This window comes from Mixophyes fleayi, chromosome 8, assembly GCF_038048845.1.
Source record: "Mixophyes fleayi isolate aMixFle1 chromosome 8, aMixFle1.hap1, whole genome shotgun sequence".
In the NCBI taxonomy this organism is placed as follows: Eukaryota; Metazoa; Chordata; class Amphibia; order Anura; family Limnodynastidae; genus Mixophyes; species Mixophyes fleayi.
Window position 1 is genome coordinate 49,318,434 of NC_134409.1, and position 18,727 is coordinate 49,337,160.

Below are 18,727 nucleotides of genomic sequence, written 5' to 3' on the forward strand. Positions count from 1 at the left end.
CCATGAATTTGTTGTACCGGGGCCCTGAATTCCCCTTGGCAGCCCTGGTTCCACCACATGCCCAAGGTGCTCTATTGGGTTGAGGCCTGGTTATTGTGAAGGCCATTGGAGTACACTGAATTCATTGTCATGTTTGTGGAACCAGCTTGAGATGACGTGCTTTGTAAAATGGCACGTTATTCTTCTGAAAGTTGCCATTAGAAAATACTCAGGTAACCTGTGGCATTTAAACAATGCTCAATTGCTATTGCAGAGTCTCATCTGTATTACACCATCACAACCAGCCTGCACCATTGATGCATGACAGGATGGATGCATGGATTTATGTTGTCTATTCTACATTCTGAAACTACCATCTGCACATTGCAGCAGAAATCGAGATGCGTCAGATCAGGCAACATTTTTTCATATTCGACTGTTAAATTCTGGTGAGCCTGTGCCCACTGTAGTTTCATGTTCTAGCTGGCATTCTCCTATGGCTTCTTTCCTTAACACGGCGTTTTTGCCCACTGGATGTTTTTTTATTTTGAACACTATTCTATGTACATTCTAGAGACTGTTTTGCATTAAAATCCCAGGAGATCAGCAGTTTCTGGCACCAACAATCATTCAACGATCAATGTCACTTGGGTCACATTTCTTCCCCATGCTGATATTTGGTGTGAAAAACTGAACCCTTAGAACATATCTAAATGCTTTCTTGCATTGAGTTTCTGCCACATGATATACTGACTAGATATTTGCATTAATTACAGGTGGACCTGATAAATTGGCTACTGAGTGTATATACACACACTGAACACTGAGTCAACAGAGGATGTCCTATTCACTTGACGTTTGATGTGCATATGTGAATATATCACTAGCACTAATATATCTTATGTTGGTAAATATTTTGCTTTCAAGTTTGTCAGCAAACGGTATAATGCATGGAACCTTGCCATACAGAACACTACTGTTGAGCAGGTACTTCAGGGTATTTCATGAGGATATAGGTCATTAAATATGTCTGAGCATTGTACATGATCATATTTTAACTCTGATAGATAGATAATATCATATCTATTACTTCATATACACCAATCAGCAACAACACTAAAATCATTGACAAGTGAAATAAATAACATTGATTATCTCATTATAATGTCACCTGTCAAGAGGTGGGATATATTAAGCAGCAAGTGTGCAGTCACTTCTTGAAATTGATGTGTTGGAACCAGAAAAAATGGTTGAGTGTAAGGATCTGAGGGACTTTGACAAGGGATAGATTGTGGTGACTAGACCACTGGGTCATACCATCTCTAAAACAGTAGGTCTTGTGGGGTTTTCCTGGTATGCAGTGGTCAGTAGCTACCAAAAGTGGTCCAAGGAAGGACAGTCGGTGAACTAGCGATAGGTTCATGGACACCCAAGGCTCATTGATAGGTATGGTCGACCAAAGGCTAGCCAGTTTGGTCCAATCCCACAGAAGAGCTACTGTAGTACAATTTGCTGAAATAGTTAATGCTGGCTATGATAGAAAGGTGTCAGAACACACAGTGCATCGCAGCTTGCTGTGTAGTCGCAAACTGGTTAGAGTGCCCATGTTTACCCCTATACACTGCCAAATGTGCCTGCAATGGACATGTGAGCCCCAGAACTGGACCATGGAGCAATGGAAGAAGATGGCTTGGTCTGATGAATCATGTTTTCTTTTACATCAAGTGGACGGCCGGATATGTTTGTGTGTGGTTTATCTGAGGAAGAGATGACACCAGTGTGCACCATGGGAAGAAGGAAAGCCGGCAGAGGCTGTGTGATGCTCTGGGCATTATTCTGCTGAGAAACCTTGGGTCCTGTCATTCATGTGGATGTTACTTTGACATGTACCCCCTACCTATACATTGTTGCAGACCAAGAATACCCCTTCATGGCAACTGTATTCTGATGGCAGTGGCCTCTCAGCAGGATAATGCACCCTGCCACACTGTGAAAATTGTTCAGGAATGGTTTGAGGAACATGACAAAGAGTTCAGGGTTTTGATTTGGCCTCCAAATTCCCCAGATCTCAATCCAATAGAGCATTTGTGGGATGTACTGGAGGCCCCACACAGCAACATACAGGACTTAAAGAATCTGGTGCTAACGTCTTGGTGCCAGATACCACAGGAAACCTTCAGAGGTCTGGCAGAGTCCATGCCTTGACTGGCCAAAGCTGTTTTTGCGGCACAAATGGGACTTACGCAGTATTAGCCAGGTACTTATAACGATCAATACAGCTAAACTCATTGACAAACTTTTTTCTTTCAGTTGCTAGCCACGGCCAAAAAACCACTGTTCTAGCTTTCCCTTCAAATTGTCCATATTTTAGGTCTGATATATAGACCTATAGGTATACTCTTCCACTGGCTTCAAAAATTGTTTATCTGACTCCTTAATTTATAAAAGTATCCATCTTGCATGTTATAGTATTTTATTTACAACTTTCAGTATTTGTAGCTATATATAATAAGCTAAGACTACTAAAGTCTGTTGAGGTAAATATGCCTGTGAACACAAGAAAAAGTGCATCTTTTTATTACAGTACATTTGAAATGCATACTGTTATATGTCAATTAAAAACAGAAACTAATATTGCATCTAGCATGCAGAGCAATAGAATTGGTTATGATGCAGTCAGTCGATATAAAAAAGGGCAGTGTAACATGGCAGGCAGTTTTACTGGATTTTTCAGTAGTCTCCTAAAAATCCTGGTTTCATAATTTGTATTACCTCATCTCCCATATTTCATGAGACTGAGAGACTTGGTCAAATTCCTCCCACTGCCAGCACTCTGGGGAATAGCACTGGCCATTCATATGTCTGAATGCCAGGAGCTTCCTGAAGTATGGTGGATAGCACCATCTCCTCACCATTAAAAGTGCTGGAAGCCATCTAGTGAGTATGACAACCTTCCAGAGCAGAAAAGCAACACAGCTTTGGACTGCAGGATGAGTAAGTGAACCTTTGAGGTTTTTGCATTGTCTAGTTACCAGCAGAAATTTGGGACTGCACTGTGTCAGCACCAGATATTTGGGGGTCTGCATGGTAAAACCACCAGAAATCTGGGCCCTGTATTGTAAACCCATCCAGAATTTGGGGTCTCCATTGTAAAGCCACCCGAGATCTGGAGTCTCCATTGTAAAGCCACCCAAGATCTGGGGTCTCCATTGTAAAGCCACCTGAGATCTGGGGTCTCCATTGTAAAGCCACCCGAGATCTGGGGTCTCCATTGTAAAGCCACCCGAGATCTGGGGTCTCCATTGAAAAGCCAGAATAACTGTGGGGATCTGCATTGTATAGTGTTCACTAGTGTGCTCTGAGTTTTTTTTATAGTGGATGCTCCCTGCATTGTATATATATAGGTCACTAATATGCTCTCTCCATTGTTTATCAGTCACTAGAATTATATCTGTACTGGCTATTGGTCACTAGATCTCACTCTGTATTGTATATCTGTCACTATGCCCATTGTATTGTATGTGTCATTAGAGTGCCCAGAGCATCACATGGTTGGCTCATATCCTACCTTTTCAGCTATTTACAGTTTATTCTGTTCAAAGACACACATATAATGCTGCCTGTCATGTTGAAAATATTTCAAAATTTTACAATATTTGAGTCACTGAAAGGTAGTAGTAATTAATATTTAAACATTGCATGACAATGCTGTAATGTACGTCAGATTTCAGAGTAGCTGAAGTCCAAGACAATGCGAGGAAATTGGAATACTTGTAAACAGTTCTAATGAACTCTCCATTGTCTGCAGTACTCTGTAGCCTTGTCTGTTACTGGACGGATTACAGCAATCTATTTTTTTCATGAGATTGTTTTCAGTTGGATTCCATCTGGTAGTTACACAAAGGATGTCTCCAATTATTGGGTAATTTTGTATTCCTAATGCTAAGCTTTGTAGCAGACGAAGGAATCTCATTTGAACACACTATAAGAGAAATAAACAGGAACAAAAACATAGGTGGTCTGAGAAATAAAAAAAGATTTTCCTAGAATTAGAATTGATAGTATGTTCGAATGAAATGTTTAAAATAGTCATACTGGTAAATTAAACAGGTATTTACATTTTGACTTTAAGTCACCAACATCAACAGGTGTAAGAGCTGTCAGTAATTATAAAATACAAAATAACTGACGTTTACAGCAGAAAGTGACTGAAAAACATTGAGTGAGCTGTGATGTTGGCCATATCTAAATTAGAGATGGGCGGGTCCGGTTCCCCGAGAACCGAACCCACCCGAACTTTGGGTATCCGAGTACCGAGCTGAGCAGCTCGGTACTCTCCCGCCCGCTCCGAATCCAAATCGAGGCCGAACGTCATTGTGACGTCGTCGGATCTCGGGGCTCGGTTCTCGCGATACTTCAACATTATAAATACACGCCTCCACAGCAATCCATCGCCATTTGACAGAGGGAGAGAGCAGGGTGTAGTCACAGGCTGATTAGAGCAGGGACAGAGAATCCAATATTCTTCTTGCAATTGCTCTAACAAAAATCGCTAGAGAAGAGAGGAGGATAGAGGTTTATTATTTTATTTTTAATATTTGGCACTCCCCAGTGCTTTTGGGGTGTCCCTCATAATTGTGCATAAATATTTCTGGCTGTCAAAAGTCATATCTGTCAGCAGTATCTACCAAATAATTGCTAGCACTCCTCAGTGCTTTTGGGGTGTCCCCCATAATTGTGCATAAATATTTCTGGCTGTCAAAAGTCATATGTCAGCAGTATCTACCAACTAATTGTTAGCACTCCTCAGTGCTTTTGGGGTGTCCCCCATATTTGTGCATAAATATTTCTGGCTGTCAAAAGTCATATCTGTCAGCAGTATCTACCAACTAATTTTTTTCACTCCTCAGTGCTTTTGGGGTGTCCCCCATAATTGTGCATAAATATTTCTGGCAGTCAAAAGTCATATCTGTCAGCAGTATCTACCAACTAATTGTTAGCACTCCTCAGTGCTTTTGGGGTGTCCCCCATAATTGTGCATAAATATTTCTGGCTGTCAAAAGTCATATCTGTCAGCAGTATCTACCAAATTATTTTTAGTACTCCTCGGTGCTTTTGGGGTGTCCCCCATAATTGTGCATAAATATTTCTGGCTGTCAAAAGTCATATCTGTCAGCAGTATCTACCAAATAATTTTTTGCACTCCTCAGTGCTTTGCGCTCAGAATGGATTGAAAGCAGTCCACATATGATCAGAATGAGCAACCAGGTTCTGTCACCAGTCCTGATGTTAGTGTTCCCAGTACGTCATCTGGCCAAGGCGATGTCAAACAACAGAGTGTTTCCAAATGAGTGCAAAAAACAAAAACCCCAAAAATTTTTTACTGTATTGAAGCAAAAAAGAAGTGTAACTGAACAAAAGTTAAGTGACGATAAAAAAAAAATTGCAAGCATGCCATTCTACACACGCAGTGGCAAAGAGAGAATGAGGCCTTCACCTTTGACTATTAGTGGCAGATCCCAAAAAGTTACCCAGCCTACAATTGGTGTACAACTACTGTTACGCGTCAAAGCCGAGCTGCAAGATAACAATTAAAGCATTAGAGGAGAATGTTTGCTCTGATTCACAAATGACAACAATCCCTGTGGAGAGTGCATCCAACAGTGGGATGTCTAATCGTGAGCATTCTGCTGATGTGTGCCTTAATAGCCCGAGTGTAGCCGGTGATACCCAAATTGAGGATGCCACTTTGGAATTAGAAGAGGATGAGGGGGAGATTTGTGTAGGCGATGAGGGCGCTAATGAGGATGTTGATGAGGATGAGGTTGTTTGTGTAAGTCCTGCACCAGTGGCAGCAGTTCTGGCACGTGACAAGAAAAAGGCCATTGTCATGCCTGGGCATAAAACAAAAAAATCCACTTCTTATGTGTGGAATTATTTCTACCCAAATCCAGACAACAATTGTATAGCCATTTGTAGTGTAGCCACAGTCAGTCGAGGGAGGGACCTTAACCATCTTGGAACCTCGTCTATGATACGCCATTTAACGAGAGTTCATGGCAAAGTGTTGGGAAAAGCTGAAAGTTCTTCCCAAAAAAATACAAGCACTCCATCATCAGCTAACAGCCTCCTCTCACCGACATCCCGACGGCTACAAAATACACCCACCACACCATCCTCATCAATATCCTCAGTAGCGCTCGGAGTTAACCCGGCATCCCACTTAAGGCTGGATGACTCCTGCACTATTATTGATTCCTCTGAAGAAAGCATTAGTCCCACTGCTGCTGCTGTTGCTGCTGCTGGGGGTGAATCATCATTCCAGAGGCAGGTCAAGAAAATGAGCAGTCCTACATTTCAGCAATTAACTGTGAAACAATCATTTGCGAGGGGAAGCAAATATGACAGCAGTCACCCAGTCGCCAAGCGAATCACAGACGCCATGGCTGCAATGTTAGTGTTAGATCTGCGTCCAATCTCCACAATAAACGCAGCTGGTTTTTCACAGTTAATTGAAGTTTTGTGTCCGCGTTACAGAATTCCATCGCGACACCATTTCTCCCATAAAGCAATTCCACAACTATACCAAAAAGTGTGTAAAAATGTAGAGATTGCGCTAAAAACTTTACCACAGATATGTGGACAAGTGGAAGTGGCCAAACCAAAGACTATATGACTGTGACAGCCCACTGGGTTGGTCATTCACCTTCACCAGCAGGAACAGCAGCAGCATGTACACCACTACGTAACATTTGTCACAGGCAGGCCACTCTTTGTATCACCGGCTTCACTAACAGGCATACGGCTGACAATTTGTTACGCAAACTGAGAGATGTGATTGATGCATGGCTTATACCACTCTGACTCTCCCCAGGGTATGTCATTTCTGATAATGCCAACAATATAGTGCGAGCATTACAGCTGGGTGATTTCCAACATGTTCCCTGTTTTGCTCACACCATCAACTTGGTGGTGCAGAGCTTCCTACGAAATAACCGTGAGGTGCAGGAGATGCTTTCTGTGGCCCGTAAAATTTCAGGCCATTTCAGGCATTCAGCCACAGCATGTAGGAGATTACAGCAGCTCCAAGAGCAGTTTAACTTGCCCTGCCACCAACTTAAGCAAGAGGTGGTAACTAGGTGTAATTCCACCCTGTACATGCTTCAGAGGTTGGAGGAACAGCGCAAAGCCATCCAAGCATATTGCACAAGCCATGACATTGGGAAAGGAGGGGGGATGTATTTCACTCTTGCACAGTGGGGAATCCTTTCAGTGCTGTGCAAGGTGCTAAAACCATTTGCAGTTGTGACGTGTGAGGTGAGTGCAGACTCTGCTAGTTTGAGCCAAGTCATTCCTTTAATTAGACTATTGGAAAAGCAGCTTGAGAAAATGAAGGAGGAGCTGAAAGCAAGCAATTCAGCAAAGTATGTTGGCCTTGTCGATCAAGTACTTAATTCGCTTCACAATGATCCTCGAGTTATTAAGATCTTGAACTCGGATCAGTACGTTTTGGCCACTGTGCTTGATCCAAGGTTTAAAACCTACATTGAGTCTTTACTTGTAAATGAGCGAGATGTGAACTTTTGCAAGGAGCTATTGCTCAGCAAGTTGGCCGCTGAACTGGGCCTCGGCTTGACGACGTGTCCTCCTTCACTTTCTCAAGCTGCTGCTGCTCGTAAAAAATTAAATTTCCCAAAATGAAGCAGGGAAGACGCAGGGGGCAGACCAGAACAATTTAACATCTGGGCTGGTTTGAAGGATTTTTAAAAAAAAAAGTGTCACTTTGCCCATAACTCCATCCATTACGAGTATAAACATGCAAAGGATGGTGGAGGATTACTTTCAAGAGGTAGTTGATATGGAAATGTCAGACAGTCCCTTTCCTTACTGGGAAGAAAAGCAGGTCATTTGGAAACCCATGTACAAACTTGCTTTGCAATACCTAAGCTGCCCACCCTCCAGTGTGTACTCTGAACGAGTGTTCAGCACAGCAGGGAACTTAGTCAGTGATCGCCGTAGAAGTTACTTCCCAAAAATGTGGAGAAAATGATGTTTATAAAAATGAACTACATCTTCCACGAGGAAGCCCTTCACCATCCAAGCACTGACTGTTCTCTAATGGCGGATTCAAGCGGCGATGAATTAATAGTCTGTGATGATGACGTACACACTGATGAGGATGAGGATGAAGCTGAAGATGATGACGATAACATCTTTTTAAAACTTTCTTTGTAAGTGTAGGGTGCAATCTACCCCCAAAGAGGAAAGGGACTTGTGGCATTTCCATATCACGTACCATCTTGAAAGGCTGCTGTTAGGGCAATTTATCCTTAAGGGTAGGGTGTTATGGACAGAGTGACCCCAAACTGGCTTTGTCCATTTCTCATAATATTGTACAGTCTATAACGGCTGAATTTTTTTTGTATTTTATACAAGTGGAGGGGGGCCTAGAGAGACAGAAACCAAACTGGCTTTCTCCATGTCAATTAATATTGTACAGTCTATAACGGCTGAATTTTTTTGTATTTTATACAAGTGGAGGGGGGCCTAGAGAGACAGAAACCAAACTGGCTTTCTCCATGTCAATTAATATTGTACAGTCTATAACGGCTGAATTTTTTGTATTTTATACAAGTGGAGGGGGGCCTATAGAGACAGAAAGCAAACTGCCTTTTTCCATTTCTTTACATATTTAACTATAAGTGTAGGGTATAATATACATCCAATGACGATGGCTGCATTGCCAATATGCATAGATGGAGAGGAAGACAATCTGTTTTGTGTGTAGAATAAATGAAGGCCTACCAATGAAGAATTAAACTGTTTTTTTGGATGATTTATTACCTCACCAATTAGATTACTTATCTCTAAAACAGTTGGAGCACTAAATTGGGTTATTTTAGGCCCAAAAACATTGATTTTCCAACAAAATAGCAAAACAAAACCAAACAAAACCAAGACACGCAATGGCGGTTTTGCAAAACCAAAACACGACGGTAATCCAGATCCAAAACCGAATCCAAAACCAAAACACGGGGGTCAGTGACCATCTCTAATCTAAATGCTAATTTCATGTTAGAACCCTGAGAGTGCCAGGTTATGTTCATAGGAAGTGTGTTAATGGGAAACATCAGAAGTCACGTTATCGTCTTTTGCTTCAGGCAGGTAATAACATATTTTTCTCTTTACATTTAAGATAGACTATGCAATCAGAAAAACTTGACTATTGGATTTTGGCATAATGTAGTAGTACTGCCTCCCAGACATCTTTTTAGCCCCAGCATATCTCTATAAAGTCACTGAAATACATAAAGCTTTCTTTATATTTATGAATAGTCTCTTTTTCAACTGATTTTAATGGTGTTTAAAACATATAGGTCAGTGTAGGACCTGCATATAATGAGGTGCCCTTGACTTAATGTCTTGATCAAAATGTACATGTTTGATATTCTTCAATAAAGAAATAATAAAAAAAAAATATATATATATATTAACTAATACCTCATGTAATTATTTTGCTAGATACACACATATATGCAGTGTAAAGGATAAATGCTCACAACTGTATCTTTGTGTTTTGTTTACATATATAGGCATTTATATTGCCCTGCAGCTGGTACCATATATGGGATATATCGAGCGCGGCTTATTTTTTTCTCTGTTTTTGCCTGGTTTCACAGGGGCTACAAGGACCAGGATTTGTCAGGTACCTACTGTTTTAAGACATACATGAATAAACAAAAAAGGTGCGCCAAGTAGTGTTGTTCTTAATTAAAAATTACCCTGGTGGTAAATCGTGGAATCTGTAATGTTAGAAATAGTGAATAAATTGATTTTATCTCAAATGATTAAAATATACTAAAATTCACAATTATAATCATAAACAAATAAAATATAAAAAGGTACAGTTTTGACTATCTTGGAGTCATAGTAGAAAAGAGTGCTGTAGCTGATGTCCTATTAATATATAAACAATTCTCCAACTGAGCTTTGAGAAATTCAGCCTAGTACTGACGAAACATGTTTTATTTATTGTTTTTAAACTTTTTATTTATAACAGCATGTAGTAACAATACAGGTCATTGAAATCGTTAAATATGATTAACAAGAAGTGCACCAGATTACTTTGTGGGATGAAAGGGCTCTGTGGCCACCTGCTAAATTGGAAATGCCCCCCAAAATTCACAGTATCAACCACCAGCAACTCATTTAAATATTTTGTTTGCCAGCACAAATTCTAGTATTTACATTTGGTAGCATTTTCTGTGCACCTAGCCCAGTGATGGCTAACCTGTGACACTCCAGGTGTTGTGAAACTACAAGCCCCAGCATGCTTTGCCAGTAGATAACTAGTTGATAGCTGGCAAAGCATGCTGGGGCTTGTAGTTTCACAACACCTGGAGTGTCACAGGTTAGCCATCACTGACCTAGCCTGTATTCAGTGATGACACCCAGATCCCATTTTCTCATTAAATAATTTTATTATCTAATGTTTCCTATCCCAGCTGGCAACCATAACAGTAAATAAGGTTATATTTTATTCATATGTCAGGACAGCAATCTAGAACTTAGACTCTTAGTTCTGCTGACCAGTCCAGACATTTAAATTATAAGCTATTTCCCTTATATGGGCAGCAAAGCTTTCAGCCAGGCATCGCGTTTACTGTGACAGAATTTTAAGGTTTTTTTTTTATTCCACATAATTGGAATCGCATGGTTGTTTTGAACAATTTCTTGGCACTACTGTCTGGGAAATGTACTCTATGGACACCCCTAATGCGGTGGCTATTTTCTCAAAACATATATACATGTGTATATAAAAATAGTAAGCAGAAGAGTCATGTTTTCTCTGTGTATATTTCAATGCACATTTAGGGGTAAATGTATCAAGCTGCGAGTTTCTGGCGGGTTTGAAAAGTGGAGATGTTGCCTATAGCAACCAAATCAGATTCTAGCTGTCATTTTGTAGAATGTACTAAATAAATAACTAGATTCTGATTGGTTGCTATAGGCAACATCTCCACTTTTCAAACCCGACGGAAAATCGCAGCTTGATACTTTTACCCCTTAAGTTTTTCTAACCATCAATTGCACTTACAAAATTGACCCAGATGTTATGCGGTGTACAGATGTATTTGAAGTGTGTCAAGCTAGTATAATTTTGTCTGTTCTGCCTATTTACATATATGTGTTTGCATATATGATGCGTACTATATTCTTTGGATGTATAATGATGTGGTTAAATATAGAATCAAGCATTCATATATGCATGTCATATTCAATGACACAAATACAGTCCCATTTTCACACACACACAGCTCACATGATATACATATCAAACGTACATTCAATCTATAGTCACACTTTCACAAATGTAAACCTTCATACATATGTAAAGCAGATCTGGGGGTAAATGTATCAATGTCCGGATTCTTCAACTCCGGCGAGATCGGCGTCTTCAGCGCTTAAATTTAAAGCGGCGCTGCCTTGTAAAGGGAAGTTTCTCTTTACAAGACATCGCCGCTTTAAATTTAAGCGCTGAAGACGCCGATCTCGCCGGAGTTGAAGAATCCGGACATTGATACATTTACCCCCTGGTGGCTGCAAAGGGAAAAAGGATAAAGAAGAATATCAAGGGTGTCCAAGAGGCTGGGAACTAGGTGTGGAATTTGTGTTTGGGGTATGACTTACTTTTATTAGTAAAAGTTATGTTAAGTGGTGAATAGCTTATATATCTGCAACTGTAAGTAAGACTTTTGCATCTTACAATTGACAAATAGGAGACCGTTATAAATACTCTTTAATATGTACAGGGCTTCACACAGTAACAATTGTTCTCATACCTTGCTTATGCCACTCCCCCAAAAGCTGCAGTGAGTCAGTAATGTAACAAAATGCAATATGTACATGTGCCTGAAGCTCTGCAATCCTTTTTATGCTTTGGAGTTTGTGCCTGTGTCATTTCAAAAGAAAAATAGGATTTAGAGTCTTAACAAAGTCAAGCTCCATCTACAAAGTGTTGCTTCATTATCCTACAAAACGTTGCATCCCAGAGTCTTCTGCAACTGTACAACGTGTAATTATCACTCAGTGTCGATTATTAGCTTATAAGAACAGTCAACTAAAATCCCCTCGGGACAGCATTTGACACTTTGAAGTGACATAGTAAAAGAAAGATTAGTGAAGACAGCAGGGTGTGAGTTTATAGGACAGTCACACCTAAAAATTGTATTCTAGTGTATAGTACAATAGATGTCATACATATGTTTTATTCATACATATCAATGAAATGAGTAGCATTTTAAATGAAAAGATATCATAAATATAATATTTTTAAAGAATCAAATGACAGTAAAAAAAATTGTTAGGGCACATTTGTGTATTGCTAAAGTGTTCATCTAGTAATAATATTAGATAATAGTAGATTTATAAATGAATATAATATATTTATAAACTCCTGTACATAATATCTGTTTGAATGGTGAGTTCTGATCTCATCACTTCACTGTTCATTATGAAAATGTGTGCATTATAAGTAATAATGCACCCCCTTCTGTAAATTATTTTAGATACTATAAGTCAACTTGAAAATTTGTGACCTATATAAAAGCACTTGACTGCCTATGATCTTAGACCTTAACAGTGACTGAAAATAATAGTATAGTTTACAGTAGGTAGTACATTATTCCATCCTTAGTAACCAGTGTTTTCTGAACGGGATCAGCTTTTCGAATGGACATTTTTCAGTGAAAACATTTGTTTTTGCAAGAAATGGGTATGGGAAAATCTGTAAATAAATCTGTATATAACACAGTGATGAGCGACATGATGATTTTCAGAGGCTTTACATACAAGTGGCTTGTAGAGAAACTTTTAGCACATTATGGGGGAGATTCAATTCCCCACATTGTTCTTTAGAACAACGCAGGCTGTGTTACTACGGTAATTGCTGTGCATTATTACCGTAACTACAGTAATTTAAACACTGATTTTTGCTTGCAGCTCGCTGTGCCACGAGCAAAAATCTGTGTTAAAATTACTGTAGTAATGATAATAGTGCACACCCCACATTTTTATAAAGAACAGCGCTGGGGATTGAATCTCCCCCTATAAGATCAAAGCGGAATGATTAAATGGTCATGCTGCCCAACAACATGTTAGCCTATGTCAGAACTATTAATCTGGTAAACCAGTCTCTTACCTGCAACGCAGACTGGGTGAATGCACAGTGCTCATTTTGTGAGATTGGAAACTTTAGAAAAGGAACCATAGAAGAGTGGTAATTCTGGGTGGGAGAGATCTCTGACTATATAGTCACTTTCACTGTTAAAAGATACCAAAAGTGCTGATTTTCAGTGACCATAGGGGAAGCTGATTTTGGTTGAAACATTGGTAAATATGATGGCAGATTGGGGCCATGGGTTTATTGTGCTGAATACCTCCATCCCCCTTCCCCAACCTAAAGCGTAACCAATGGGAGATATGAGCATGCATTGAAACTGCTTATAATGCAGTGTATAAATTTGTCCCAATTTGCAGTTTGCAATACTCAAACTATGGTGCACCAATGATTTACAGTAAGAGATATAATTAATTTAACCTGGTGCCTGTCCAAGATACAACCCTTTCTTGGATCCAACAAGAATAAGGGAACTCAAGTCGTGAACACAAATAGTATCATTAACAAGACTCACCGAGTGTTCTTTATTACGGAAAGTGGGTAATCCTTTGCAAGCCCATTTAGTGGCTAGAAATATATTTCCTCGGAAATATTGCAACACCTAGTGAGCAGAGAGGTTAACGTTAAGCTGTAATTTCCAAATTAAGCAGAACAGTTCTAAAAAACCAAATAAAGATATCTGTGCAGTATACCATGCAATATGTTTTTTGTTTTCTTCTGTGTCACTTTAACGTAAAATCTGAATATTTTGGCATAGTTTATTATATGGAAATAACATTAATGCTGCCATGTGGTTTTATCCATAAATATGTATCCTGTTATTAGTAGAGTATCCTTAATACAGATCTGATTTCTGACAAATTCCTTTTTTTTTTTTTTTTTACAATTTCAGTCTGTGTCTTTGAACTTGGCAGTGATGCTAAACATAAATGAGTGAAATATGAATGTAGCAACGTATTTGTATGTGTTTATTCCCATAGCTGGTGTTTATCTATAAACTGATTATGTTAACTGTGCTTGACCAATGTTTAACCAATTTGGCTTCCTGACAAAGTGAGTAATAACTATAAAAGTATTCAATGAGGGGGAATTGATATCTTGGCATCCTGTCAAAGGATACTATGTCTTTCCCTTCAGATTGGGGTCTTGCGATATCGTCGTCTACTGTATCTGTTACAGTCCCACAAACATACTTCAAGGTGTCTTTCATAGGAAGTGTCCAACTGCAAAGATGGACTGTATCTTTAGGAAGAATAACAAATGTTAAATGTTTGTACCAGTGTGAATTGTTAAATGAATGGCTTATGTATGTATGTATGTGCTGAATATTACATTTGGAGCTAGGGAAATGTATGCAAGCTGTTTTGTCTCGCTCATCTCTTGTAATAACCTAGGTTTTTGTGTTCACTCAACTGTGAAAGTGTGGGCTAATCCCATGCCTAAATCACACCTGCAAAGTGTATTGTTTATTTAAGCTTGTATCTTTCATATGTGCAGTGATGTGTGGTATATTTCTTTATGTGTACATTCTGGGAACCTTTTCAGTGCAAGCTTTTATTTAAAATTTGAGCAGGTAGGGTGAGCTGATATTCTTCACAAAGGGGCAGTGTAAATGTCCCTGTTCTTGGTTTCCAACAAGACATTTTGTGATTATGAGAGTGCGTCAGCAAAGACAATGAAACCACTCCAAACTGACCCCGCCAACTGTTCATGCACTTCCCAAGCTTCTCCTAGAGCTTGTGAGGAATTTGTTCTTTGTGGAATTTAAATGACCTTCATGAAAGAGGCTAGAGGGGGATGGGATATTGTTACAGTGCTGTTTGAATCTGGCAAATTATCAGACTGTCATTAAAATTGTGTATAGTGTGTATGTGTATACACCTATGTGTATGTTTAAATATAAGTAAATAAATAAAAACACATTTATTAAGGAGAGCATATTATGTATTTTCTGTAGATAACATTTTGCATAAACGTTTGTATTTTTACAATTTTATTTTAATAATAAATATGCCTACATGAAGGAACTTCAGTTGTTATCTCTGTAGCTTTAATCCATCTGTCTCTATGCTTTTTCACTTTGCTGTAAAACAATATGCTGCTATTGCGTTGATACTGGTTCTTACAGCCTAAAAGTGACTTTATTAATGTAGTAAATTAGTAAATTATGGGAACTTCTTTCCTAGAGACATTATGCTCATTAAGGGGAAGGGATTATGATCAACATTAAATGCACCACACAGTGGGATGGCATTACAGATATGTAATATTTTGTTAAAAAGATTTGCCCCACCCACTGACTATTGTAATTAACTGTGGTTTCTACCACTCAGTGGCCAGAGTAATTCATTGACAAATCTTCCCAGCTATGGACCTAGCAGCTGTCCAAGGCTCTTTTAGAACCACCGTGGACCTACACTAATACTGATTTGAAATCAAAGCATTAGCTTGATACATTATTTGCCTAACTTTTATTACAGGGGACTGTTATACTTAAAACAGGCAAAGAACAAACATTTTTTTTATGTGATCCTGTCCATAAAGGAAAAAAAAAGTAATGCTCTCTACCTACCACAAGAATGGTAATTTTAAGATGATAACCTTTTCTGACTGTGCACCTATAGATTGACATACCATATCCATAGATTGACTTACCAATGTCTTGCTATGGATAATCTTATTCTTAACAAGGGGCATCAAGGAGTTAATATACAATGCGTATTTTAACATTTTGTGGTTTGAATATACAGGGGCAATTTTAAATTCTTTTTACACCTTCCACAAATATCCTATGAACTCTATATTGACTCTATATTTAATTTCAGCAAGCAGCAATCTGCTTAAAAAGCATTGGGAAATTCATAAGGAAATTTGGATGTCACCCTCTGTACAGAAAAGTGTTAAAGTTTTACTGTAGTAAGGATGTTGTCTGTCTTTCCAGATCTGTATTTGATGCACTGGCCTGATGCTGATATTCCTGGTAAAAGTGCCCGGGAGGTGCGTGCAGAGACGTGGACGGCTCTAGAGGATTTGTATTACAAAGGTAATAGATTTGATCATTGTAGGCTAATTTGAAAATAAGTTGACCTGAATGGTGTAATATCATTATTGTTATTGTAATTCTTGGTCTGCGCACAAATGTTAGCCCATTTCCATTAATAATAATTTAATAGTGCCTCAACATTTATCATCAGCATTTATTTATATATATCTCCAGCAAATTCCCTAGCACTTTGCAATTTGGAGCAAACACAGTAATAAAACGATACTGGGTAATACAGACAGATCGAGAAGTTACAATCTATATGATAATTGGATTCTGATACATGAGGTCAAGTTCCACACATTGCATATTGGTCCAGCCAGAATGCAGAGTTAGTGTCTTGTGGGCTATATGATACAGTTACACAGTAATGTTGGTCAGGTGGTCAGAGGGTTGTTGCCTTGTGTGACCTGTGTAGGGGGTGGTATTATGGTAACCTAGTGAGGTTAAGAGGGTGGTTGAGGAATATTATAAGAATATTATAAGTGGGTTTTCAGAGAATGCTTGAAGGTATAAAGACAAGTGGAAAGTCTTATTGTACAAGGGAGGGTGTTCCACAAAGTGAATGCAGCCCGCAAAAAGTCCTGTAACCAGAAATGGAAGCATGTAATAAGAGTGGATGAGAGAGACACAGATCTTGTGCAGAACGGAGGTGGTAGATAGCTTGAGACAAGTGAGGAGATGTATGTAGGTACCATTTTGTTGATGGCCTTGAATGTTAGCCGAAGTATTTTATTTTGGATTTGGTTACAAACAGGCAACCAATGTATAGACTGACAGAGTGCCTCAGCATAAGAAGAACGATTTGCAAGTCAATCTATCAAAATAAATTGTAGGGGTGACAGTCTGAATTGGGGAACAGCAGTAAGGAGGGAATTGCAATAGTCAATGCGAGAGATGATGACTGCCTGAATTAAATTTTTTGCAGTGTCTTGTGTGAGATATGTGCATATTCTGGAAATGTTTTTTAGGTGTATGCAGCATGATTTAAATATAGAGTCGATGTGGGGAACAAAGGATAGTTCTGAGTCAAGGATCACAAGTGTGTTGTTTAATTGTATTTTCTAAGCACTTTATGACAAAACCACTTAGTGCAGAAAACACACGTCTGTCCCCCTAGACCAGGCTTGGCTAACCTGTGTTTCACAGCACCTGGAGTGCCACAGGTTAGCCAAGTCTGCCCTAGACTGAATGCTAAGATATAGTGAGGATGACAAGTTGTGGTCAGCTGATCAGATAAAAATAAAAAATCACAATCATCATCATCATGTGAAATGTGAGTATAAAGGGAACAATTACCCATTTGGGAGTTCTTCTACCAATTTAGAGGTGTAAGGTGGTAACATATGGTAGGAAATAGAGAGGAAAATGGAATAGCAATGGAAATTGTATGCTTCAGAGCAGAAGACATTGTACAGTTGCGACTCAAACTATATGAGCCATCTGTGCAAGGCACTTGGGCCTAAGGGACAGATCATCATCATCATCATTTATTTATATAGCGCCACTAGTTCCGCAGCACTGTACAGAGAACTCACACACATCAATCCCTGCCCCATTGGGGCTTACAGTCTAAATTCCCTAACACACACACACACAGACTAGGGTCAATTTGTTAGCAGCCAATTAACCTACCAGTATGTTTTTGGAGTGTGGGAGGAAACCGGAGCCCCCCGGAGGAAACCCACGCAAGCACAGGAAGAACATACAAACTCCTCACAGATAAGGCCATGGTCGGGAATTGAACTCATGACCGCAGTGCTGTAAGGCAGAAGTGCTAACCACTTAGCCACCATGCTGCCCCATACAACAGCTATTTGTCTTATTAGGCCTTAATGATCACTAGGCTAGAACATGTTAAAACCATAGATAACACATTCCTGTTACATACATACTTTTTACAACACAAAGAAGTAATGGTGCCCCTTTTCTTACTAATAAAGTAATGGTCCCCCATCTGTTAATAATAAGTGAATGGTGAACCCTTAAACTATATAATAAATAACTTTGCCCCAATACTATTTTTAATATCCCCCTCTATTTATGCTGTAGTGCATAAAATTTGTCATTGGTTGTCTTTACGTCTGTAAATCTGTGTAGCTCTAGGGAACACAAATATAAGCTACATTTTGGACAAAACATCAAGGCACCTTGTTTTACATGAAAATGTGTGGTATTTTAAAATATTGACTGCAGGACTGGCGGAAGTTGGCATCCAAGAAAATCTTTGTTAGACTATGCGCCAACAATTTCTAACAACTTCCCCTCTTTGTATGCTAATGTTTCTGAATGTTGCCTGCTGTCAATCCTGCCTATAAAAGGTTATTTGGATAGAGTTCCCATGTGTTACTGTTTTCCCAGGATAGTTCTCTTATGTCACATCTGAAAACTGTAACTCATATAGAGCCTTTTTTCACTTGTATATCACCCAAATGAACAGAATTTGTGGGGATAGGTCCCCAATGCTGGTTTACTTTGTTTAGGACCCGTAAGGTCCAATGTGTGGGGGGAATTTTAGGGACTAT

At 39.2% G+C, this 18,727-nt stretch overlaps 1 protein-coding gene across 3 annotated transcripts in view; it reads left to right on the top strand.

Annotated features, from left to right (window-relative positions):
- LOC142099271 (glyoxal reductase-like) overlaps nucleotides 1-18,727 on the top strand; it is a 125,611-nt gene that overhangs the window by 41,197 nt on the left and 65,687 nt on the right. For all 3 annotated transcript variants that reach the window (XM_075182555.1, XM_075182557.1, XM_075182556.1), the window contains exon 4: nucleotides 16,101-16,202. In XM_075182555.1, coding sequence (XP_075038656.1) covers nucleotides 16,101-16,202 — 102 coding nt within the window. The remainder of the gene's footprint in view (nucleotides 1-16,100; nucleotides 16,203-18,727) is intronic.